Genomic DNA, 25443 nt, shown 5'->3' with positions numbered 1-25443 from the left:
ACTCAGTTTATAAGAATTTTTCACTGAGAGCATGCTCTCCAGACAGAATTTAAATATAAAATTATTAACTATTTGTTCAACAAGTCTTTTATAAAAAGCCTTTATAGAAATTTACCTGGATTCTTCTAAAGGATGCTGGACAGTAAGAAGTCGAGGGTGTCGTAGTCGAGTTAACTGTTGGACTCCTCGTTTTAGAGAATCGATGATTTGATCTTTTTCAAACTTCTGATATTTGTCAATCAGCTTTTTATCAAAGACAAAAACAGCTACTTCCTAATTAAAGAATTGCATATTTATTTTTAAGCAAGAACATACAAAAGTAATAAAACTTTTACTCAAGTGTCACAATGGTCTACAAATCAAAGTAACTAAAATCTAATATAGAAATTATAGCACTATTGTAACACTTTTCTGATATCAAAAAGCTGGGTTTCTTCATGATTAATAAATCTAAATACTTTTTAAAGTATGAGACCAAGCCCTTATCTAAGGAGAACACAGGAGAATCTCCATCTTTGAACTCTAATACACACAAAGTATATTGTGTTGTACTCTATGTAAGTAATCTCTTATTTAACCAGAATTCTCATACAAGTTAAAATGTTTAAAAATTCAAAATGCTATTCATAATGATAAACCTGGTTACTTATAACCCTACAAAATCTTGAATCGCTTTTTGAAAGAAAAGTTGTATATTTCAGGAGTGCGTGTTTATACAAAAACCCATTTTGTAAGCATCTTTTATATACAAATAGCCTATACTCACTCTCTCCTTCTACTCTATTCCTAATGTACTATGCACAGTAACTGGGAATGAATGTACCAGTACAGGAAGTTACTCTCTCCTTGCCTCTCTCCAAGAGCATTCATAGTATATTTATACTACTAAAAGCACATGTCCTTCTTAACTATCTTCTTCCTTTCACTTCATCTGTTACCCAAGGAAAAATAGCTCCCATCCAGTAACCAATCTTAACAAATCAATCAAAAAATAGCTGTACTGATAGCTGATGTATTACCACACAGTGCAACACAGCAGTGATGCTAGATCTCCATCATAAATGGAAAGAAAGGGGATCCCTGGGTGGCTCAGCGGTTTAGCGCCTGCCTTTGGCCCAGGGCGCGATCCTGGAGTCCCAGGATCGAATCCCGTGTCGGGCTCCCAGCATGGAGGCTGCTTCTCCCTCCTCCTGTGTCTCTGCCTCTCTCTCTCTCTCTCTCTCTGTCTATCATAAATAAATAAATAAATCTTTAAAAAAATAAATAAAAAATAAATAAATGGAAAGAAAAATGATAAAGCTGGAAGCAAAATTAGGAAAGAATCAATGCTAACCTTCCAAAATACCTTGAAAATTTTTGAATGACTTTCAGAATTTCTATAAAAGTCTCTTTCAAAAGCCTCTAGTTAAACCTACTACTACTCAACCATCAATACCCAAGACAGTATCTTTCCATTTTATTTATTATTTCTGCTACATTAGGATTATGTTTTTTCACAAAGCAACCTCATTACCTAATAGAGATTCACTGCAGAATGTCAAGCCAATAAATATCTCAAACACAACTTGTTTTAAGTTGGAGGCTCCTTATATGTATATAAATAAGTTAAGGATTTTGGAGGATTAAGTCTCCAAAATAACAAAGGGACTATTTAGTAACTCAACTCGAAAATTTTATTTCCAAAGCATTTGTGTACTTTTAAGGAATTACTTAATTTCTCCAGCAATCCTACAAAACAAATTATTATCCTCATTTAAGAGATGAGGACACAGTGGAGAAGATAATGTATTATCTAAAATCTCACAACTGGTGAGATCAAGTTCAAATTCAGTCATTTTACATCTGAAGACCACATTCTTACCCAATATACCATTCTGTCTACAGAGAAATAATACAGGGACAATAAATACAGAGCAACCCCCTCCCTAAAATATATGTTTTCAGGAAAATAATCATTTGAGACATTTAAATAGCATTCATGGATAAATACATAATCTTAGCTCCTTTTTTTTTCATAATTTTAGCTCTTTTGATAATTCATGAGACACAGGTCTATCAGAGCTAAGTGTTATGTCATAGTAATTTGAACTAAAAACAAATGACCTAGAAGTTCAAGTTCCCATATGCACAATCTTATTTTAGTAAGTGTTCTGCTGTAACACATTTTATAAATGCATCTAAATTAAATGTGTTTTTTTTTAAAGATTTTATTTATTTATTCATGAGAGACACACACAGAGAGAGAAACAGAGACATAGGCAGAGGGAGAAGCAGGGAGCCCGATGTGGGACTCGATCCCCAGGACTCCAGCATTACGCCCTGAGCCGGAAGGCAGACACTTAACCGCTGAGCCACCCAGGCGTCCCAAATGTGTTTATTTTTTCAAGATGTTTTAAGACCTTAATATATATATATATATCGCATGAAATAGCCCTTAAGCTCTTGCAATTTCACCGCTTAAGGAAAAACATAGTTCATAAAGAAAAAACATAAAATTCTGAGATATTCATTTATTTAAAGTCACAAAAGATTTCTACATAGATCAGAATAGGTTATCAACTATCTTAAAAAGATTTTCTCTTTGTTCCAGCTTAATTAAAATTAACCAATTTCAACAAAGGTATGACTGACTAATGCCAAGGTATGACCGACCCCAGGACCCCCTAGACCTCACACAGACTTCTTAAAACTCTTAGCCTGCACTGCAAAACTTTTCTTCAGAACAGACTATCATCTAACTTTTCATTTGTTTTCCTTCTACAAATTCACTACCCACTCTGTTAGCACACATCACTTGTGTAAAAGTCCTGTCACCTTATGCGTATTACAAGCTTCTTAAAAAAAGAAAGCACACCTCCCCTTCTTAAAAAAGAAGAAAGAAACTATGCCTTAAGTGTCTCTGTGTCCACTACAGGATCTACACCTAGAAGACACTCAGACGTTTACTGCCTAGTGGTGGTAAATAAAGACAAGTAGTTACTGGAAGCTTTCCATTATCATACTGAATTAAAACCTTTTTTGACTCCTTATTATGAAAATGTTCAAATATACAAAAAAGGTGAAGTACTGCAAATACCCAAAATCTTCCACTTAAGAGTCAACTGTTAACTCTAATTAAATTTGGAATCTCCTTTTTATAAAAAAATTACTAAAACAAAATATAAGAATATTTGGCACTTTTTTTTATTCACTTCATAGCCTTTAAAACACATTGGCAAAAAAAGTTACTAAAAAATATTTTTTCTCAATAGCCTATCTTTAAATAAAAATGCTATAAAATATCTATTCTAAAAACTAATACTTGTCAAAATGAAGACTACCTTTTTTTTGTAATATTTTATTTACTTTTTTGAGAGAGAGAGCAAAAGAGAGCACAAGCAGGGTGGACACATATAGGGAGAAGGAGAAGCAGACTCCTCACTGAGCACGGAGGCTGAGCTGAAGGCAGACGCCTAACCAACTGAGCCACCACCCAGGCGTCCCTGGAGACTGCCTTTTGATACAAGTCTAATTTATAACTTTTTAAAGCTACTTTGCTTTCTACAACGTTGAACTCTTGCTGAAAACAGGGCAGTTTAAGTAATAAAATCTAAATTTAAAATAAATAAATAAATAAATAAATAAATAAATAAATAAATAAATAAATAAAACAAACCTAAATAAATATATGCCAATGTGTCTAGGATGCCCTAATAGTAATCATGACCTCCACTAACCTATCCCTCAAAGCCACGAGAGATGGTTTCTGAGACATAGATACTTCCTGTGATCTCTATTTAAAGACCTTTCATGACTGGTCAGTGGTGACTGCCAACCATCATACTCCTCATTTTTCATGTGATTTACGGGCAAAGTTCCTTTCTTAAAGTAATAAAACAAAATCTAAATTTTCATTGAGATTAAGTTAAAAGAACTTGGTATTTGAGAAGACTAAGACTAATTTTAAGATATATCTCTTAAAATTATTGAAGATAGTCGATGATCATTATTGACCTAACCAATTTGACTAACACATTCAGCTTTGCACAGTGATTTCTTTTTCATTTAAAACTTTTAATTTTATAATTATACTTTAATTTTTCATAATAATTTAATTATGCCTTTGCCTACATACTACCAGCAAGCTTCATCCACGAATACTGGCATCTGGACAACACAATGTAGATTTTGCAGTAAGGAAGGGAAAACGGGTCGGAACCAAGAAGGCTTCAAAACCCCCACAGTCCCCAACCCCGCGCGACTTCCCTGACTCTGGCCACCTCTCCGAGTCATGAAACCTCGCCCAGGAGCGCTCCCCATTAAAGCACTCTCCAACCTAAACAAAAAAACAAAAAAAAAAAAAAAAAAGGGAAGGGAAAACGTCCAAGATGACATCCAGTAGAATGGCTAAAATAATGATTACCAGCTAAATATTTATTATATAATTTTTAAAACCAATCTATCTTCATTATCCTCATAAGAATAGTCATTTAACTGGGGGTGTTTTAAGGCTAATGCAGTAGTCAGGCAAAAGAAACAGGCCAGCAAACATGACTTTTAAGACAAAATAAGACTAAACTTGCCTGTTTAAAAAAAAAAGTCTATTCTAAAACTGGATTAAAAAATAATCATTAATATGGGACACTAACTAGAAGACCACAAATAAATGTTAAGTTAAATTCATTTTTTTTATTTTTTATTTTTTATTTATGATAGTCACACAGAGAGAGAGAGAGAGAGGCAGAGACACAGGCAGAGGGAGAAGCAGGCTCCATGCACCGGGAGCCCGACGTGGGATTCAATCCCGGATCTCCAGGATCGCGCCCTGGGCCAAAGGCAGGCGCCAAACCGCTGCGCCACCCAGGGATCCCAAGTTATTCATTTTGAAAAGTAGTTAGCTGGCAACAGAATCTTGTGTCAAGATAAACAGAAATACTTACATATAATAAATAAATGTTTAAGTAATAAATACACCCACACATACACTCTTTTTTAAAAACATCTTCCCCCCAAAGAAATCCCTTAACTTGATATAGTAGAGTTGAAAGAAATTTCAAAGTGTAGAATTATTCTACTCGAAACACAGTAAAAGGTATACACGTGGGAAAGAAACTCTATTTATGTAGTGCTTTTATTACAAATTATTTAAACATATTAGCAGCCTTGGTAGTTACACCATTCTCATCAAACAGATATGGTGATGGTATTTCAATTTTTAAAGGACACACATATACAAAAGCAACCATTTCTCACTTATGACTGATACATATAGATAGATAGTTTGGCCAAAAATTTCCCTTTAAAAAAAAAAAATTTCCCTTTAATGGTTTGTTTAAATAAAGTATAATTAAAAATTAGAAAGGGGGGCAGGGCAGCCCAGGTGGCTCAGCGGTTTAGTGCCGCCTTCAGCCCAGGGCGTGATCCTGGAGACCCGTGATCGAGTCCCATGTCAGGCTCCCTGCATGGAGTCTGCTTCTCCCTCTGCCTGTGTCTGTGCCTATCTCTGTATCTCTCATGAATAAATCAATAAGATCTTTAAAAAAAAATTAGAAAAGGTAATTAAATCCAATTAAGGGCACTTATCTCAGAAATCTCTCTAAAATAAATATTATTTACAATGGAAATAAGAATATGTTTGAAAAGAACACTTATGGTTAGGTACCATTTTAATCCTAAACATGCTACTCTGTAGAAAGACTAACTCAGTTATAAAGCTGTAACAGAAACATAACATTATAAATTCTATGCCCAGCAATTAATTACCTACCAGACAATATAAAAGTTTAGGAGGTAGAGGAGTAACGAATATTTCAATGAATTTTCAAAAATAAATAGACCCTGAGATCATGCCATCTGCAACAAGGATGGACCTAGAGGGTATTATGGCAAGTGAAGTAAGTCAGACAGAGAAAGACAAATACATATGATTTCACTTCTATGTGGAATCTAAAAAACAAAACAAATGAATAAACAAACAAAAAGCAGAAACAGACCCATAAATACGGAGAACAATCTGATGGTTGCCAAATGGAGGGATGGGCAAAATGGGTGAAAGGGAGTGGAGGTATGGTCCTCCAGGTACAGAATGAATAAATCACAGGGATAAAAGGTACAGCATAGGGAATATAGCCAATAGTATAACAGCACTGTGTGGTGACAAAAGGTTAACAACACTTGTGGTGAGCACGGCATAATGTATAGACTTGTCAAACCACTATATCGCACACCTGAAACTAATCTAACACTGTGTGTCAACTACACTGAAAAATAAAAAATAAGTATAAGACTCTGCTCAGAATGCCTAAAAAGACTAACTATAAAAAGGGTTGGCAGGAATGTGAAGAAACTAACTGCTGATGGAAGTATACATTGAAACAACTACTCTAGAAAGACTAGCACTGAACAAATACAAACACTATCACCTGGTAATTCCATGCCTAAATAATGTGTTATATGTCCCAATGGCATATACTAGAATGTTCATAACAATATCCTATATTTTAATAAAAAGAAAACCTGCTATGTTCAGCAACATACATGCATCCCATGAAAATACATTTAAGGAAAAGGAGCCAAACAGGAGTACACAGTATGATTCCACTTAAATAAAATTCAAAAGTAAACAAACATGCAACGCACACACACATACAACCCTAAAGTTCAAAAATAGGAAAAATTACTTAGAGTAATTTTTACTTAGAGTCAAAGGATCAGATAGCAGTGACCTCTGAAGAGAAGGTGTGGAGAGGTAGTGACTATGAAAAGCCATGAATATTAGCAATGTTTCCTTGACCCAGATGTTGATCACAGGTGTGCTCACTGTAAACATTCATCAAGCTCTACACTGATAATTTGTGCACTACTCTGCAAAAGTTCTTAAAAGTGTGCTTATATTTTAAAAATATGCTAAATAGACACAATCTTTATTCCCTAAATGTCACCCTGAAGTGTCTTATGACGTCTCTGCTGAGATTCTAGAAAGAGTAATGGTTGGGAACCAAGAGCTGCTTCTAAATGAACACTCAAGAAGAAATCTAAATAAACATAAACCTAAATAGTAGCTTCAAATGCTAAGAGGCTATAATTAATGATCTATCCATTTCAATATGTTCACATGTGAAGTTTACCCAAATAATAACTTTTAAAAATCTTAAGTTTGTATACCTAACTGGCCTAAATACCTTATTTAACTGCAAAAAAACCAACTTTAAACTTAGGACTCTTAGGAATTCTCAATTGCACTTTCATAAATTACTTACCCGGAGATGTCTCTTCAAAGAATGTCTTTCAAAAACAGAAACAACAGAAATTGGGTTTTGGAAGCATAAAGCCAGGATAATAATAACACAGATGCCTAATGAGGTACAATGATGTTACCAGGCACAAAAGTAAATTTTTATTTGCCAAATCATCATGTACTACTGTACTACTATACTACTGTGAACTTGAAATAACCCTAGCAAAAAGTACACAGAAAGAATCTCCCAGCCTAAGTCCCTAACATGATGTTACCTCAAAGTCAAATTTAAGATCATATAATCCGCTATAAACACAAACACAATCAAGTACACTGTATGCTAGATCAAGGAAAGCTGAGAGGGTTAAGAAAAATACCCTCAGTCTCACAGTCTCAGTGTCTCTTTATGCATGGGGGGAGGCGGGGGTTAGGACCAAGAAGAATGTCTTTTTCCAATATTTTTCTCCCAGTTTCTCTAAGATCAGTGTTGTGGTACAGAACATTGGTGATGATCAAAAGTTCTTTACATGCAGGGTGCCTGGGTGGCTCAGTCAATTAAGCATCTGCCTTCAGCTCAAGTCATAATCTCTGGGTCCTGGGATGGAGAGCCATGTTGGGCTTCCTGCTCAGTGGGGTGCCTGCTTCTCCCTCTCCTCCTCACTTGTGCTCTTTCTCACTATCTCTGTCACTATATCTCTGTCTCTCTCTCTCTCAAATAAACAAATAAAATCTTAAAAAAAAATTTTTTTTAAAGTTCTCTATGTGCATTGTCCAGTATGGTAATACACTAGCCACACATAGCTAAGGAGCCTTGAAAATGTTTCTAGTGCTCCTAAGGAACTAAATTTAATTTTTCCTAATTGAAATAGGTATATGTAGCCTGTGGTTACCATATTGGGTAGCACAGCTCTAGATTATCTATCTTCTATGATTCCCTTTTACTAAAAAATGAGATAACTGAAAATGAATTAAAACTACAATTAAGGGAGAAATTAAAATGAGGCTTCAATGCCAATGTAGTTAAAGACTTAGCTACTTCTTAGGGAATTAGCTAGTATAGTTCAAATAGAATACTCAGTTCAGATACCTTAGGTTTAAAAGAGGCAAAGAGAGAAGATTCAAAATTGTATCCACATAAAGCACAGATATATTTCAAAACTATCTTTTTCCACAAAGCAATAAATTTGGGGGGTAAAATAAAGCAGTTTCCTAAGAGAATCCAATTCTGGCAGTTAGCAGTTGAGAACTGATGTATTATTATGCAATATCCAATCAATTACCTATTATTTGTGCCTGGTTTTCATGTTCTATGAACTGCAACAGAAGTTTCAACGTTATCAGAGAATTTCTGTATATGGACTTCTAATATAAACACAAACACTGAGAACTCTTTTTGCTGAGCACACAGACACTATTATGTTCCACCATTAATAAATAATGCAAAATTTAGTACATTTGGTGTTCTTTCATTTTCCTCTGATATAATTGATTATAAAAGCTAGTATTAGAGGTTGGTCATTTACATAACTTCATGGACTCATTAATAGCTTTTGAAGCATTCAATACTCAAGAAACCACTTATTTTTTGGGCGCTTAGTGAATTGAGAGAGAAAACAATGTTCAAAAATGACAAATACACCAGCATTTAAAATATAGATCAGCCCTGGACTAAAGACTTCCAACCAAATGGCAATAAAAACAAGATTTACAGGTCAGGTACAAACCACATGCCAGCCTTGATAGGCTATCACAAGACCAAGATTCCTACTTTATAAAAGGATAACCAAAACTGATTCAGTCTTTAATATACTTGTTGTTTGGGAAAAAAGCCAGCTTTGGAAAAGTCACAAATAATGCATATACATCCACAACTGTATAACTGGGACAGAGTCACTGGAAAATTATGTGTAATTAATCCCAAACGTCTTATGACCTATATGTTTCATTTGTACAAAAGTAGTTTTGGAAACAGTGATTTTTCTTTTTAAAGAACATTATTTCTACAGAGGTTTTAAACCTGGAGGTTTTCAATTCTTTAACAATTCCAACAGAAAACTGTTAGTAAAATATAACACTAACAATCCTCCACATTTCTAAGAACCATCTGTTGGTCTCTTAAGTCAAATTAAAAAAATAAAAATAAAAATATAACTCATTCAAATGACTACTAAAAGAACAGTTAGTTTTAAAATAACTTTCAAATAAATATATCATAAAACACATTACTAACTATTCCACAAACATACTACCTTCTGATTATAAAAAATATCGCGTTAAACACAAAAGAATGTTACAAAAGTCTGTAATAATAAACTAATAGCTAGCTTATTGACAAATTTGAAAAGGAACATGATTTTTATTTTAAAACAAACACTTCGCTAAAAAATCTAATATACTTCTTTGCTCAACAGATACATTAGATTTATTAAGTAAGCAAAATTAAAATAGAAGACGGGATGATATATTAAACAATGTATTTGTAACTAGATTAGGGCATGTTTTAAAGCATTTATTTTTGTATGACTTCACTGGATGGAAACGAGAAGTAAAGAACCCATTACTTTTGGCATTTCTTAACATAAAGATGCATATGCACATTATGGTACTTAGCATGTATGTTCTTGCCAAATGGACTCTGAATTAAAACTTACCTGTTTTGTCGATTTTTTTGTGCCATTGAAAATTTTCCAAGCTAGCCCATTGCCACCACTGGCAATATGTCGACCAACATCAAATTCTCTAACATAAAGATGCATATGCACATTATGGTACTTATCATGTATGTTCTTGCCAAATGGACTCTGAATTAAAACTTACCTGTTTTGTCGATTTTTTTGTGCCATTGAAAATTTTCCAAGCTAGCCCATTGCCACCACTGGCAATATGTCGACCAACATCAAATTCTCTAGTGACAGGATTTCCCATTACAGCACTAGTGACATCAGCTGTTACTTTTGTAACGGTACTCTTTAACTTATTAAGCATGGACTCCATGGCTGCAATATTGAGTTATAGTTACCTAGAAACACAGGGGGACAGGGAAGCACTGATCATTTGTTTGTACTTGTTGAAGCACTTAACATTCATTATTTAGTCTGAAAAACTTAATATACCCCAAACAGTGAATGAAACAATTCTATAGAGACAAAAACTTCATGTTGATTTTGTATTCAAAGAACCCAATACACTTGAATGCAAATTTAAATCTAGGAACCAAATTGTTCCTTTCAACCTCAATTATTACAGACCAGGAAAAGACATATTCACACTTGACACGGACATGAATGTTGTGCAACTATGTAACATGGACCCTCAAGACTTTAAGTGGTGTACAGAGTCTAAATCTTTCCTCATGCTAAAAATAACATATAAAACCTAAAAGGGGACACCTGGGTGGCTCAGTTGGTTGAGCATCTGCCTTCAGCTCAGGTCATGGTCCAAGGTCCTAGGATCGAGGGCCACAGCAGGCTCCCTGCTCAGCAGGGAAGTCTGCTTCTCCCTCTCCCTCTCCCTCTGTGCATTCTCTCTCAAATAAATAAATAAATAAATAAATAAATAAATAAATAAATAAATAAAATCTTAAAAATAGATAAATAAATAAATAAATAAATAAATAAATAAATAAATAAATAAAAACTAAAAGGAACTAATGCTATATTAAACAGTAAATTTGTATTTTATAAAAGTTTTATTCACTATTAAAAAAAAATTCCTGTTGCAGGCACCTGGTTGGTTTAGTCAGAAGAGCACGTGACTTGATCTTGTGGTCCTGAGTTCGAGCCCCACGATAGGCGCAGAGATTAACTTAAATAAATGAGTAAACTACTGTTGAACTATGAAATCACTTGAGAATACCTTCTAAAAAAATAAGCACTGGTGGCAAAACGACAGTAAAACATGCAGAAGGAACAGGTAATTAAATATTTTTAAAATCTTACACATTTCTAGTCATGATGCAGAAACACTGAAGTTTATCCCCTCACCTTGAATAACTAGAAGCCAAACAGATATATGAAACAAATATTTTGAAACAGTGAATAGGTAGCACAGGCATATAATCTTAGTGAGAAAGTGAATTAACAAAGCAAACCCAAGGACTGCCCCAAGCTTTCTGCCTAGGGGCACACCGCAAACCAGAGTAGAGAGCAGAATTCCAAGCAGCAGTCTAGCTGAGTTAAAGAGTTGAGGAGACAAACTAGAATTCAAGAATGCAGGGGTAGCTGGGAGGTTTGGGATAGAATTTCAAAAAGGGGGAAAATCAGAGAAAGAAAAAGAGAGACAGAAAGAGAGAGAGACAGAGAGGGAGGGAAATATGCTGAAAAAGAGCTCCAGAAATTTGATGCTTTGTTTGGACACTAAGATGACCATACATGGTGTGACACTCAACCAGTTCAGTTAAGGACCAACCAGAGAGCTATAAACTGAACAGTTCAGGTTCACACCAAGCTATAAATCATTTAATTTCTCACCAGCTACACTGATCACTAAAGGCAGTCAACAGAAATCCCACAAGGACCATGCCATAGTAGTAGGATAAACTGTTCTTAGAGTAAAATGTACTCTAAAGCTGACCTAACAAACTAAAAGCAAGCCTCAAATGATCAAACTAATCATAAATTACTTAGCTGTCTACCAGAATGAAACCCAATATTCAGGAAAGAAAGACAAAAAAATTTCAGATATCTAATAATGTAACATCCACAATGTTCAGCATGCAGTCAATAATTAGTAGACATGCCATGAATGAATATGAAGATGTTCTCATAATCAAGACTGAAATCAATCAAAAAAGACTACAAATGATATAGACATTAAAGACATTAAACAGCTACTATTTGTCTAAGTATTTCAAAGAAAGCATGAACATAATGAGAGTAAATGGAATATTTTTTTAAACCCTAGTGAAGATTCTAGAGCTGAAAAACAAAATATCTCAAACAAAAAATTCAGAGGATATGATTAACAGATTAGTAGGAAAAAAATTAGTAAAACCATGGGATGCCTGGGTGGATCAATTGGTTGAGCATCCAATTCAGCTCAGGTTTTGATCCCAGGTCATGAGTTCAAGGCCCATGTTGAGTTCCACACTGGACAAGGAGCCTACTGGGAAAAAAAAAAAAAAAAAAAAAGTAGTAATACCTGAAGACAGAATAAAAGAATAGGGAAAAAAAAATGAGCAAAGTCTCAGTGACCTGTGGGACAATATCACAGTCTAACATATATAAATGAATCCCAAAAATGAGTGGGAAAAGGGAGAAATGATATTTGAAAAAATAATGGCCAAAATCTTTCTGAATTTCATGAAAACAATACAAAGTATCAAGAAATTCAATGAACCACATGCAGGATAAATACAAAGAAAACCATACTTAGACACATCCTATCAAGTAGCTGAAAGTCAGTAATTAAGAGAAAAATCTTAAAAACAGCCAGAGAAAATAAGAAAATTATATATAGAGGGAAAAAAAGATAAAAATTTTCTCCAGTTTTCTTCATCAGAAAATATACAAGTCAGGCAACTGAATGAAGGTCTCTAAAGTGCTAAAACAAAAACAAAACAAAAAACAAAATCTATCAACCTAGAATTCTATACACCATGGGAAAAACAACTTTCAAAAATAAATGTGAAATACTTTTTCAGGAAAACAAAATCTGAGAGAATTTGATGCCAACAGATATTCACTACAAGAGATATTAAAAGAAGTCCTTCAAACAGAAGGAAAAATATACCAGATGGAAATGTGAATCCATAAAAAGAATGAAGGATATACCAGAAATAAAAATTATGCAAGTATCTAAAAAAATTTCTCATATTTCTTAAAAAGATAACTGATCATTTAAAACAAAAATAACAAAAATATGCTGATAATATGAAAAAGTAGAAAATATGACAAACCAAGAACAGGACAAGGGAAATGGAAGTGTATTTTTGAAAGATTCTTATATGTTAGGCAGTATAATATCACTTGAAACTAGATTAGAGCAAATTAAAGACATATTATAGGGCAGCCCCAGTGGCACAGCAGTTTAGCGCTGCCTGCAGCCCAGGGTATGATCCTGGAGACCCGGGATCAAGTCCCACATCGGGCTCCCTGCATGGAGCCTGCTTCTCCTTCTGCCTGTGTCTCTGCCTCTGTGTGTGTGTGTGTGTGTCGCTCATGAATAGATAAATAAAATCTAAAAAAAAAAAAAAAAAAAAGACATATTATAAATCCTAGATTAATTGGGTAAAATAAGAGATACAACTAAAAGGTCTATAGTGGAAATAAAATGGAATCCTAAAGTGAAATGAATACAAAAAGTAGGAAAAGAGGAAGAAAGGAACAAAGAACAATTGTGACAAGCAGAAAATAATAAGACAGATTTAAATCCAACCCTATAAATAATATTAAGTGTAAATGATTTAAAATTCCAATTAAAAGGCAGAGATTGTCAAACTAGATTAAAAAGCAAGACTCAATTATATGCCGCTTTCAAGAAACTCACTTTAAACACACTTTACAAAATGATTTAAAACTGAAAGAATGCGAGCCCCCAGGTGGCTCAGTGGTTGAGCAACTGCCTTTGGCTCAGGTCATGATCGTGGGATCCTGAGATCGAGTCCTGCATGGGGCTCCCTGCAGGGAGCCTGGTTCTCCCACTGCCTAGGTCTCTGCCTCTTTCTCTGTGTCTCTCATAAAATAAAACTGAAAGAATGTGAAACTATACCAAGCTAGAGTGGTCATATTAATAACAAACAGAATATGCAATATTTCATAACAAGGATGTCATTTCATCAAAGAAGACATAAAATCCTAAATGTGTACATACTGAATAAGAGCTTTAAAATAAATATAGCAAAAAAATGACTGAAAGAAACAGACAAATCCACAATTATAGTTGTAGACTTCAAGGATCTTCTCTCAGTAACAAATGGACGTAGACTGAGTAGACAAAAAATCAACAAAGAAGACTTGAATAACACTGTCAAACAACATGACTCAAAAAAACCCACTTGACAACAGCAGAATGCATTTTGTTTTCATGTGTACATGGAACACTCAGTAAGGGTGACTCTATTCTGAGCCAAATCTCAACATATTGAAAACTACTGAAATATAAAACATGTTATTTGGCCACAGTGAAATTAAACTAGAAATCAGTAATAGAGAAATATCTACAAAAAAACGCAAATATTTAGATATTAAATCCTTCTCAATAACCCAAGGGCTAAAATAAATACACCACAGAAAATGTTTAAATACTTTGAGGTGAATAAAAGTGAAAAATCTGTGGGATGTACGTAAAGTAGTAATTAGTGAAAAATGTACAGCTTTAAATATTTATATGAGGTGGGGGGAACTGCCAAAATCAATCAGTAGGCTCACCTTTCATCTCAGGAATCCAGAAAAAAAAAAAAAGGAAAATTAAATGCAAAATAAGTAGAAAAAAGGAAATAAAAGAGTAAAAACCAATGAAATATACTGAATTCATTTATTTTTTTAAAGATTTTATTTATATATTCATGATAGAGAAAGAGGGTGAGAGAGAGAAAGAGAGAGGCAGAGGCACAGGCATTGGGAGAAGCAGGCTCCATGCCAGGAGCCCGATGTGGGACTCAATCTCAGGACTCCAGGACCACGCCCTGGCCCAAAGGCAGGCACTAAACCGCTGAGCCACCCAGGGATCCCCCAAACATACGGAATTTAATGTAACACCCTATTTTAATAGAGAAATGAAAAAAGAAAAATCAATGAAGCTAAAAACTGTGCTTTCAAAAAGATAAGCCTCTAGTTACATTAAGAAAAAATTAAAAAGACACAGATGACCAATACTGGAAATAGAGGAAATCCTATGGATTTTAATCTTATTTAAATCCTATAAATTTTAAGCAATAAGGTATACTATAAATGATCTTATGCCAAGTTGTTAATTAAACAACTTGAATGAAATGGAAAAAAAATCCTTGAAAATCAAAACTACCAAAATTGACTCAAGAAGGAACAGAAAGTCAGAATAGTCCTATTATAAGAAATTCAATTCAAAACTACAAACTTTACCACAAAATAAACTCCAGGCTCAAATGGTTCACTGTTGAATTCTATCAAACATTTAAAGAATACATAATGACCAGGTCAGTACAAGCTCTTCCAGAACACAAAAGAGAATACTTTCTTTTTTTTTTTTTTTTAATTTTTTTTTTTTTCATTTATTTATGATAGTCACACAGAGAGAGAGAGAGAGAGGCAGAGACATAGGCAGAGGGAGAAGCATGCACCGGGAGCCTGACGTGGGATTCGATCCCGGGTCTCCAGGATCGCGCCCTGGGCCAAAGGCAGGCGCTAAACCGCTGCGCCACCCAGGGATCCCCAGAAGAGAATACTTTCTATGTCATGTTATTTAGTCAGTATTGCCCTGACACCAACAACAAATGACAGAAGAGAAAAAACTACATCAACTCAATATCCCTCATCAACTTAACAAAATATTAGTACATCAAATCTAATAAATCCAACCCGATGACCAAGAAGGATTTATCTCAGGAATGCAAGGTTGATTTAACACGCAAAAACAAATTCATATAATTCATCACATTAACTGAATGATGGAGAAGGACATACAATAATCTCAGTAAAAGCAGAAAAAATTTTTGACAAAATTCAATATCCATTCACAATAAAAACTCTCGGGGATCCCTAGGTGGCTTGGCGGTTTAGCACCTGCCTTCGGCCTGGGCGTGATCCTGGAGTCCCAGGATCGAGTCCCACGTCGGGTTTGCCTGCTTCTCCCTCTGCCTGTGTCTCTGCCTCTCTGTCTCTCTCTCTGTGTCTCTCATGAATAAATAAGTATAATATTTAAAAATAATAATAATAATAAAAACTCTCAACAAAGAACAGAAAGAAATTTCCTCAGAGCACCTGGCTGGCTCACTCAAAAGAACATGTAACTGTTAATCTCGGGTTGTGAGTCCAAGCCCCACAATGGGCATGGAGCCTACTTTTTAAAAAAGGATAGATGGATGGATGAAAACAAGGAAGGAAGGAAGGAAGGAAGGAACGAACGAACGAACTTTCTCAACCTTATAAATAGAATCTCTGAATATCTACAACTAATATTACATTTAAAAATAGAAGATTGATCACTTTCTCCCTATGTTTGGGAACAAAGTAAAAACAACCACTTTTACCACTTTAATTCAATATTCTAATGGAGGTCCCTAGCCAAAGCAATTAGAACAAAATAAAATGTACACAGAAAGTCAGAAGCAATCTACAAAAAAGCTACTAGAACTAAATGAGTTTAGCATTAAAGAATATAAGAACAGAACATTTAAAAAAGGGGGGGGTCTATTTCAATATCCAAGAAACAAACACTGAAATTTTAAAAATACCATTTCAAGAACATGAAATACGTATTGGATAAATTTTACAAGATATATAAGATTTGGACAATGAAAATAACAAATAATTGCTACGAAAAACTGATGAAGACTTAAAAGGAAAGACTGCATCCACGAACTGGAAGACTCAATATTGCTAAGATACCAATTTCCCCACTGATCTATGGACTCCATGCAATCCAGTCAGGATCCCAGGGGCTTTTGTAGAAATTGACAAGACCCTAAAATATTGCTTTAAGAAGGGGTCCACAGGCTTCACTAGACTATCAAAGGGTCTATGGCACAAAACGAGGCCTAAAACTCTATCATTCTTCAAATCTTCCACTTCCATGTTTACTCCTTCCTAAAACTGATTTGTCTGACAAAGTCGGTGTCCTGTAAATCTTCCTTAACCAATTCTTTCCGCACAATTTTCTCCCACTTGCCCAAAGAATTTTTTGTAGCCATCACAATCTTATTACACAGCATTTGCCTGGATATAAAAAACTTTGAATACAGCAAATGAAATTCAAGAATGCATTAATACTGAAAGTCTCTTAAGAATAAAGCAAAATGGAATTTGGGAAAAACTACTCAAAGAGGCTGTGCTTTATTTCTTCTAGGGCAGATATTAACAGCAAGCCCCCATGCCTTATCTATCACAGAATTACAATTAAGAAATAAGATGGATGACATAGGGATGTATAAGAACAAGTTTATTCCAATTAATAAGCAAAAATTCTAAGGTTTTGATAAAAGTAAAACATAATCACAATATGCAACAATTTAGAAATTAGGTCCTTTGTAAATATCAAAACTCTTGATGAAAAATTTCAGATACTAGCGACTTAAAGACATGCAAAAAAGTACTTTTTCTTTTTTTCAAAATTATTTGGAAAACACACAAGCAAAAATATTTGGAAGGCCCCTGGACTAAGGTAGCACTAGTTCATATCCAGTTTTTTCTGTTAAATTATATTTATGCAAATATGACCTACCTTCTTCTATGAAAGACTTGAACTGTCTAGAAACAGAAATAGAGATCCTCTTTCCCTTTTTAATTTAATGCTGCATTTCTGTGAGCAGTTAGAAAATGTTGCTATTGGCATTATGAAAATATTTATTGCTATGCCAAGTTGTTCTCTATGAACATCTGCTGCTGATTTTGATGGGGGAGGTAAAGGGACATAAAAACCCTCTTTAAAACCTGCATACCCATTCCTCTAACTCACCATGCACTAGTTATACATTGGGAATACAGATGTAAATGGAAACATTTCTGCTCTTTGGGGACTTAGTCTGTAGCCAGCATACTCAGACCTGCAAAGATTTACAGCAATAAACAGAGAGGTGCCTACCACAAGTACAGTAAAGGAGGAAGATCATGATGTGATTTGAGAACTACAAAGAGCTCAGTATGAAAACAAAGGATATTTTCGGAGGTAATATTCAATTCTGAGAAGCTCATTCGTCATCCAAACAGAGCCAACGATAGTGTACACATGGTAGGAGTAGACGTGGAAATTCACCTGATAAATTATTTAATATTTATTGAGTACCCACTGTGTCCCTGATACTACATAAGAAACTGGGAGAAAGAAGGAAAAATAAGCCATGAAAGATCTTATCATCAAAGGGGCAAGAGACAGAGACATAAACGAACTATAGCATTAGCCCACAGTGATAAAATCTACAGTAATACTAAGTCTTACAGGAGCCAAAAAACAAAAACAAAACAAAAAATTGTAAGAGAGAGAAGGTTTTCCCAAAACGGTAATGCTAGAGATGTCTCTAAAGGTGAACAGAAATGAACTAGACAGAGAACGGGAGAACAAAGTAAAAACAAAGCAGTTCAGATAAAGGCTGGAGGAAACAGGGAAATACGGCAAAAGAAACAAAAGCCAGATCACCAAGAGCAATGAGTAGTAAGCAATAAGCCACAGAAGGGTTTCAGGAATGAGTAAGATCAACCACTCTAATCAAGTAGAGAGTGGGAATAGGGAACATGGCAAGACTAAAGAGAACATCAACACGTAGTTCAGGGATGATACATATGCATAATTTAGAATGTATATAAAGCAAGAAGACAAAGGAAAAGATACTTGGAAATAGAGACAGGGAAGATAGGGAAGAGATGGTGGGAAGAAGGGGGTTTCAAAGGTGTTCCATGGATATTTATTTTATAATTACATATTAAACTTTGCTACACACTTTTATGTACTATATATCAAATTTTGAACATATTTTAACAGAGGGAGAGGTTGCTGAAGTAAGGTAATAAATAGTAAGGAAGGGAAGAAAAGAAAAAGTTAGAAACAAGTACAAGTTAGAACTAAGAGAAGTTAGTGACCAATTAGATAAAGAAAAGGGACAAAACTGGGAATCCCAATCAGGTCTCCCATTTCAGAGTCTAGACAGAGGGCGAAGCCATTTACCCAGGCAGGATTTAAAGGGGATAACTCTTGGTTTTGTGGGAAGAAGAATTCAATTTTGGACACACTGAAGTTGAGTTGCCTGAATGACACTCACATATAGATATATCTAGTAGGTTTTTAGATATACAGGCCAAAAACTTAGGGAAAAAAGCCTTGATCAAAGACAAAACTTTGATTACCATGAGCTTATAAGCAGTACAGCAGTTAAGGCTATAACCTTGAAAAAGGTTAGACAAGAATATCATGAGAGTAACAGAAGGCTGAAGACAGATGAACTGAAAGAACTTCTAAAAGAAGACCTGAATTTAAATGAGATTTTGAATTATTAGCAACATCCCTTTAACATATAAGAAACTTAGAGTCCAAATATCTCTTCTTAAAATAGTAGCTCTTCAAATTTTCACTTGATTGCTGGATAAAGAAAAAAGCCCATCTTTTCCAGACACAAAGTTATAAAACAACAGGAATGTCCATGGTAATAAGCCATTTCCCACTGTATACCACTTAGCAGAATTTACCTGAAATTCATTCATCTTTCCCTCTAAATCTCAGTCAAAACAAGATTTGGGACAACTTAATTATGATTCCAAGACTATAACTCTCTAACATCTGGCTCAGCCATAACTTGGCTTTTGGTAGAACCAGAAGGTAAATCTGATGCAATACAAAATTGTACACATACTTGCCAGAAGGTGGGCTGTTACAGCACCTGATGGCAGGTAGCTGAAAGGAACTGGCAATTCTTTCAGCCTGCCTACGCATAAACTCTAGAGATAGCAGGAATATAGTAGGTAAAATTAGATTTATGCAAAAAAAAAAAAAAGTTCCTGCATTTTCAAGTAACACAACTGCAAATCCCTTACTTCCCCAAGAATGAAATATTAAAAAGTAGAACTAGCCTGTATTATGTATTTATGTGTTATGGAAATTCTGTAATGCAAATAAAAAAGTTATTATGATTACATCTGATAATGAAATTACGTTCAGTGCTTGTTAGTCTCACGGCACCTAGCAGAAACTAGTCTTTCAATAAGCACAAAATAATACACACTGACCACTAATGAACAATGCAAATAAATACCAATCAACTCAAAATAGTTTTACTCCTTGAAGAGGCACAAGTGTCTGAGACTTCTTTCTATGTAAATGCCTGAAAATAAAAGAATATCACTTATATACAGTGATTTATATAGTTAAATATTCATAAAATGAGATTTTGTGATTCATATAAAAATTACATTAACATGACACAAATACTTTTGGGGAAAGTGATTCATGAGATTTGGGAAAAATGTCGTACCTTACATTCCCACACGCAATACTTATCTGTTTACATCTAAAGAGGACTCTGAGATACATTCTTGAATTACATTTTTTTTTTCTTATGAGAGCACTCAGAGACTACTATAAGCTTTAAAAAGATACAGTTTAAAAAAAAAACGTTAGCAGTATCCTTTGGCATTTCCATCATGTTTAATCTTATTCAAAAAACAAAGATTACACAGCCAAAGACAATCATTCTCTTTACAACTACATAAAGTATCTAATAATTATCAATTGAGCTAGAACAAATTACTTACAGGAGACAAACCTGATTTAAGAAAAACATAAAATATTAACACGCCTTAGGAATGAACAGAGATGCACAGTCTGTTCAACAAATTTTTGGTTACCTACTATGTGTAAAGCACCACACTAGGTGCAGGAGAAACAAGAAGTAAATATTCCATCACTTTACAAACTTAAGAACACTGTACCAAAGACTTAAAAGGCAACATGAGAAATTATAAGGCAACATATGCTTAAATATCAAATTAGTAATCTGAACCATAAGATCTGAGGAGAGATCACATCCAACTCTTTTGAAGGCACTTCAAGCCCATGTACTTAGTGTAGTTTTTACTACAGGAACACAATCAGATTCTTAAAATTACCATGATTTCAAAAAACTAGCAGCACTGGGGTGGCAAGCATCTCACTACTCAGCCCGTTAAGCTGGAGAAGGGGGAAAAGGAAAAACTGGGTAGGAAATTAAACTGACAACTAAGTTCACTTTCTCAGGTCTATAGTTCTTCCTTGCTTTAAGAACATACAAAATCTGAAATACAGTGAAGTAAAACGTGTAAAAACTGTAACTCATAAAGCAGTGAAATGTTGTCTAAGGCAATGGTTTTCAAACACTGATGAACATCTAAATACATCTAATAATAACATCCAAATGACTGGCTAACTTGCTAATCACACAGATGCCTATCTACTATCTCAGACCTTTGGAATCAGAATCAGGGCATTTGTATTTTGAGCAGCTCCCCAGGTGTTCTGATGCAATGTGAGAATTAAATGTTATAGGAGGAAGTACACAATCCTCAGTGGCAAGGAAACCCGGGTTCAAATGCCTGTTCTAATACTTATTAGCACTGGGACCACCAACTACTCCCTAATACTATTTCTAATCCATAAAAAGGGGGACCTGCCACCCATATAGATCAAGTGGTTGTTCAGAGGACACAGGGGCCTGGGTGGCTCAGGTTGAGTGTCTGCCTTCGGCTCAGGTCATGATCCTGGGGTCCTGGGATTGAGTCCCGCATGGGGCTCCCTGCATGGAGCCTGCTTCTCGCTCTGCCTGGGTCTCTGCCCCTCTCTCTGTCTCTCTCATGAATAAATAAATAAAATCTTAAAAAAAAAAAAAAAAGATGACAACACATAAAATGCTTACTACCTAGCAGATTAAGCACTGAATGAATTCACTCAACATTTATTAAGCACTTACACAGCATATGAGAAATATCTCATTAATTTATTATGAATTAATAAATACAGCAACTCTGCAATGGTGTCATGTGAACATATAATTATGGGACTCTATCCTAACCAGCAAAGTCTTCCCTGAACTGAGCTGAACAGGCAGTAACAGGAAAAGAAGTGTATTTCCAGGCAGAGAAAGTATCATAACTAAAAGCCATGTACTTGAAGCAGAACAGAAAGAACTGACTCGAGGAGAGAAGAATGCCAGAAAGCACTGTGGAGAAGACGTTGAAAAGGCAACCAGGGACCAAAACAGACTGTTCCGGATGCTAATTTCTCTTAAAAACAATGAAAGCCACTGAAGGGCTTTACACATGAAGATAATGTGATTAGATCTGCATTTTGAAAAAGTCACTCAACCTCGTGTGGAAAACTACAGATCTGACCACAGTAAATGCAAGTAGGCCATATCTAGGAAGCTCGTTTTCATCAAAGGAGAGATGATGATGGCTGGAACTACAGTACTAGTACTGAAGATGAAGAGTGGACATGTTCAAGAGGCCCAATTAATAGGACTTCTAGAAAGACTACTATGAGTCATGAGAGACAGGAAGATATCACACTTCTACTCCTAGAGAAAGGGATGATGACGCTCGACTCTTCAGCTAAACACAGCAAGAGAACCTATTTTTCTTGGGGGGTAAATAATGAATTTGAAACGTAGGTAGGGTAGTTATTCACAATTATTGGTTTGATTTGTTCAGAAGTATTCTGTTGTATAGAAGTACAATGTGTCTGTTTTTATTGGCTGCTTATTGATCTTAAAGAGAAAAGAATAGGTTTTGGCATGTGGGTAAAGTGGATCTGAACAGAAGGAAGGTCCTTACCTTCCACTAGGTTCCTTTCCTTTAACACAATCCTCCAAAAGCATCTTTTTATGACTAATGTAATATTGTCTCGAGAATTCTATTTATACACTCGCCTGATAAACCATTTTAAGCTTTTAAATTAACGTTTATTTTAAAGAATAAGACAGGAGGCCAGACAAAAAAATCCTGCAAAGTCTATAAGGAAGCTTCAAGTATCTGACTTTCAAGCCACTACCTGAACATGATCAGTTTTAAAGTAACAGGCAGGTTTGGGGCATTTTCATTAAATTATGTTAATTTTCCAAAATGGAGCGGGGTGCAAACGCTACTTGGAAAACTTATTATTCATAGAATCCAGTATGTAAGAAAATATATAAAAAAATTAAAAAATAATCATACAAATAATGCCTGAATTTCATCTGCAAAAAACTAGTTTGCACTTACAATTTTAAGGCAGTCCTGACATGGCACTTTTAAGTTGCCCGAGTCCAGTCTCATGAAGATTGTTATAGGCGTTGGCCTGACAGTATTGGTCTCCGTAATGAGTGATCGGAGGTATGTATTCAGTGGGATCCCAAGAAGTTTTTTCAAGCTTGATCCGTCTAAACCTTCCTCCAACCTTTCTCTCCCGCTTAGGAAAACAAGAGTGCAGGAGCCACCGCGGGGGGTGTCAGTCTTCACAACACACCTGCCCCACCCACCGCACACAATAAGCTTCCGTTCCAGAACTACAGCTACCGTCGGAAAGGACGCGGGCGGCGGGGCGCTGTTGGGAACCCAGGTCATCAGGTGCAGACCACCGGACTGACCCGGGCGGAGGCGGCTCCAATTTCCCAAAAGGGAACCGAGATGTCCACCGCGGAAACCCGAGCTCCAGGGCCCGAGAAAGGGGCTCTCCCTCCCGCAGACGACTCCGGCCCTGGTCCCCCGTCGCCTCGAGGCCTCTTCGGGGGACTCGGGCCTCTCGGATCCGCTCCCCGGAGCTCGCCACTCCCCCAGCCCCGGCTTCGCGCGGGCGCCCACCGTCCCGGCCGGCAGCCGGCAGGGCTGTCACCAGGCAACAGTCACCAGCTCCAAGAGCCTCGGGAGGCCTACCCCGGGGTGCGGGTCCTTCCCCATTCCCTCCTCGCGGGCCTCAGGAGCCCAACACGAGGGGCGGCAGGTGGAGGAGATCGCCCGGTGCCCGCGGGCGGTCACTCACCTCTTCCCCTCTTTCCCGGGAGGGGCGGCGCTGGAGCTCGCTTCCCCCGCCCCCCCAAACGCTTCCTGGCTGCTCCTGCTCAGCCTTAGCGCCCGGCCGCCGCCGTCGCCGCCCCTCACTCCATAGCCTCCTCCGCCCGCGCGGCCTCAGAGGCTGGAGCCGGAGGAGGGAAGGGGGAGGGGAGGGGAGGGACTGGGGAGGAAGAGTACGGGAGGGGGAAGAAGACCGAGAGACCGGCCAGTCGGACCATGACGTCACTTCCGGCGGGCTCGGAAGGGGCGGGGCCGGGAATGCAGGCCCCGCCCCGGCCCGGCGCTCGGGGGCGGTGTTACGAGCCAGGGGCGGAGCCTGAGGCGCAGCGCTGGCGACCGTGCTTCCGACGCCGCGGCCGGGCGGCTGGGCGGCTGGGGCAGCCGGAGGGAGCTTCCCGATCCGGGACCGGGCGGACGGGCCTTCGTGAGCCCTGACGGTGCCTTCTGCAGGGGCAGGAGGACCGAGAGCCCTATACATCCTAACCAAATGCGTCCTGAAGAAGCGGGTGGCTCGGACTTGGCTCCCGAGGGCCGCTCCTCCCCGGCGCACCTGCTCTGTCTGGTCCTGGATGACGAACCGCTGCTCCGCTTCTCCGGAGCTGCTCTCCCTGCGGTTCCGGGAAAGCCGTGCCTCCCAAACCTCAGTACGCACACGGATCATCTGAGGACTTTGTCCAGATGCAGTTGGGAGTAGGGTCTGACTCTGCATTTCTCCTTAGTTCCCAGAGGACGCCCATGCTGCTGCTGCCGCGCAGAAGGCTACACTTAGAACAACAGAGAGCTAAAGTAGGAGGCGGCAAGCACGAGAAGTATTTCCTTAACCTAGCCTGCCTGTTTAAGGAAGGTTACGGGGGCCGATGGCCTTACCTTGTCAGCACCAATCCCAGGCTCCTCGCCTTTCCACCCCACTGCAGCCTGCCCTCGGCCGACTCGCCCATCACTCCCTCGCCGCCTCCTCGGATTCCTCCCCGTCCACGTCCCACTGCCTGCCCCACACTCCGCACGATCCACAGGATCTCGGCCTAATAGATGGGGCTTCTATTACTGTCGCTTTGTCCTAAACATCAGGCTATATATAATGTAGAATTGGACATCCTGTTTCCAGTCAAGGGAGGAAAGAGCTTAAATTCTAGGATTCTAACAACACAACCCCGAGAAACCAGTCTAGATGTTTCAGCTTAGTACCTCGTCATTCTAAAAAGTGTTTAATTAAAAATTCACCGGGATACGGAAGATTGAGGAGTGACTGCTGAAGTATGGGTTTTGATCGTAGTGGCGGTTGCACAACTTTGTAAATACACTTTAAAAACCCGTTGAATTGTACATTTTAAATAATTAAAAAATAAAGATAAATTTTTTAAAAAAGGTGAATTTGTGGTATGTGAATTATATCTCAATTAACAATTTTAAAAAGAAAATTTTTACTATCTCCAACTAATTGAAAAATATTTTATTTATTCAGGAGAGATACAGAGAGAGACGCAGAGACATAGGCAGAGGGAGAAGCAGGCTCCCCAGGGAGCCAGGGATCACGACCTGAGCCAAAGGCAGAGGCTTAACCCAATGAGCCACATAGGCACCCTGTAT

At 37.1% G+C, this 25443-nt stretch overlaps 1 protein-coding gene and 1 long non-coding RNA gene across 5 annotated transcripts in view; one reads left to right on the top strand and one right to left on the bottom strand.

Annotated features, from left to right (window-relative positions):
* The window catches only part of SCYL2 (SCY1 like pseudokinase 2), a 63246-nt gene extending 39162 nt beyond the window's left edge, over positions 1-24084 (bottom strand). Inside the window, exons 1-3 of one of the 4 annotated variants that reach the window (XM_072773261.1) lie at positions 23825-24075; positions 10034-10235; positions 116-273 (exon numbers count right to left, since the gene is read on the bottom strand). In XM_072773261.1, the coding sequence (XP_072629362.1) occupies positions 116-273; positions 10034-10210 (335 nt within the window). In that variant the 5' untranslated portion in view covers positions 10211-10235; positions 23825-24075. Of the gene's footprint in view, positions 1-115; positions 274-9867; positions 9977-10033; positions 10236-23067; positions 23312-23824 lie in introns of those variants that run through there. The other 3 variants (XM_072773262.1, XM_072773264.1, XM_072773263.1) reach the window with 3 other exon arrangements.
* Positions 24023-25227, top strand: LOC140602956 (uncharacterized). Its single transcript, XR_012005972.1, has 2 exons — positions 24023-24500; positions 24576-25227. It is a non-coding gene; the product is annotated as an uncharacterized lncRNA (long non-coding RNA).
* The last annotated feature ends 216 nt before the right edge of the window (positions 25228-25443 follow it).

The sequence above is a fragment of the Canis lupus genome, chromosome 13, assembly GCF_048164855.1.
Source record: "Canis lupus baileyi chromosome 13, mCanLup2.hap1, whole genome shotgun sequence".
NCBI lineage: Eukaryota > Metazoa > Chordata > Mammalia > Carnivora > Canidae > Canis > Canis lupus.
This window is presented reverse-complemented; position numbering and strand designations above follow the sequence as displayed.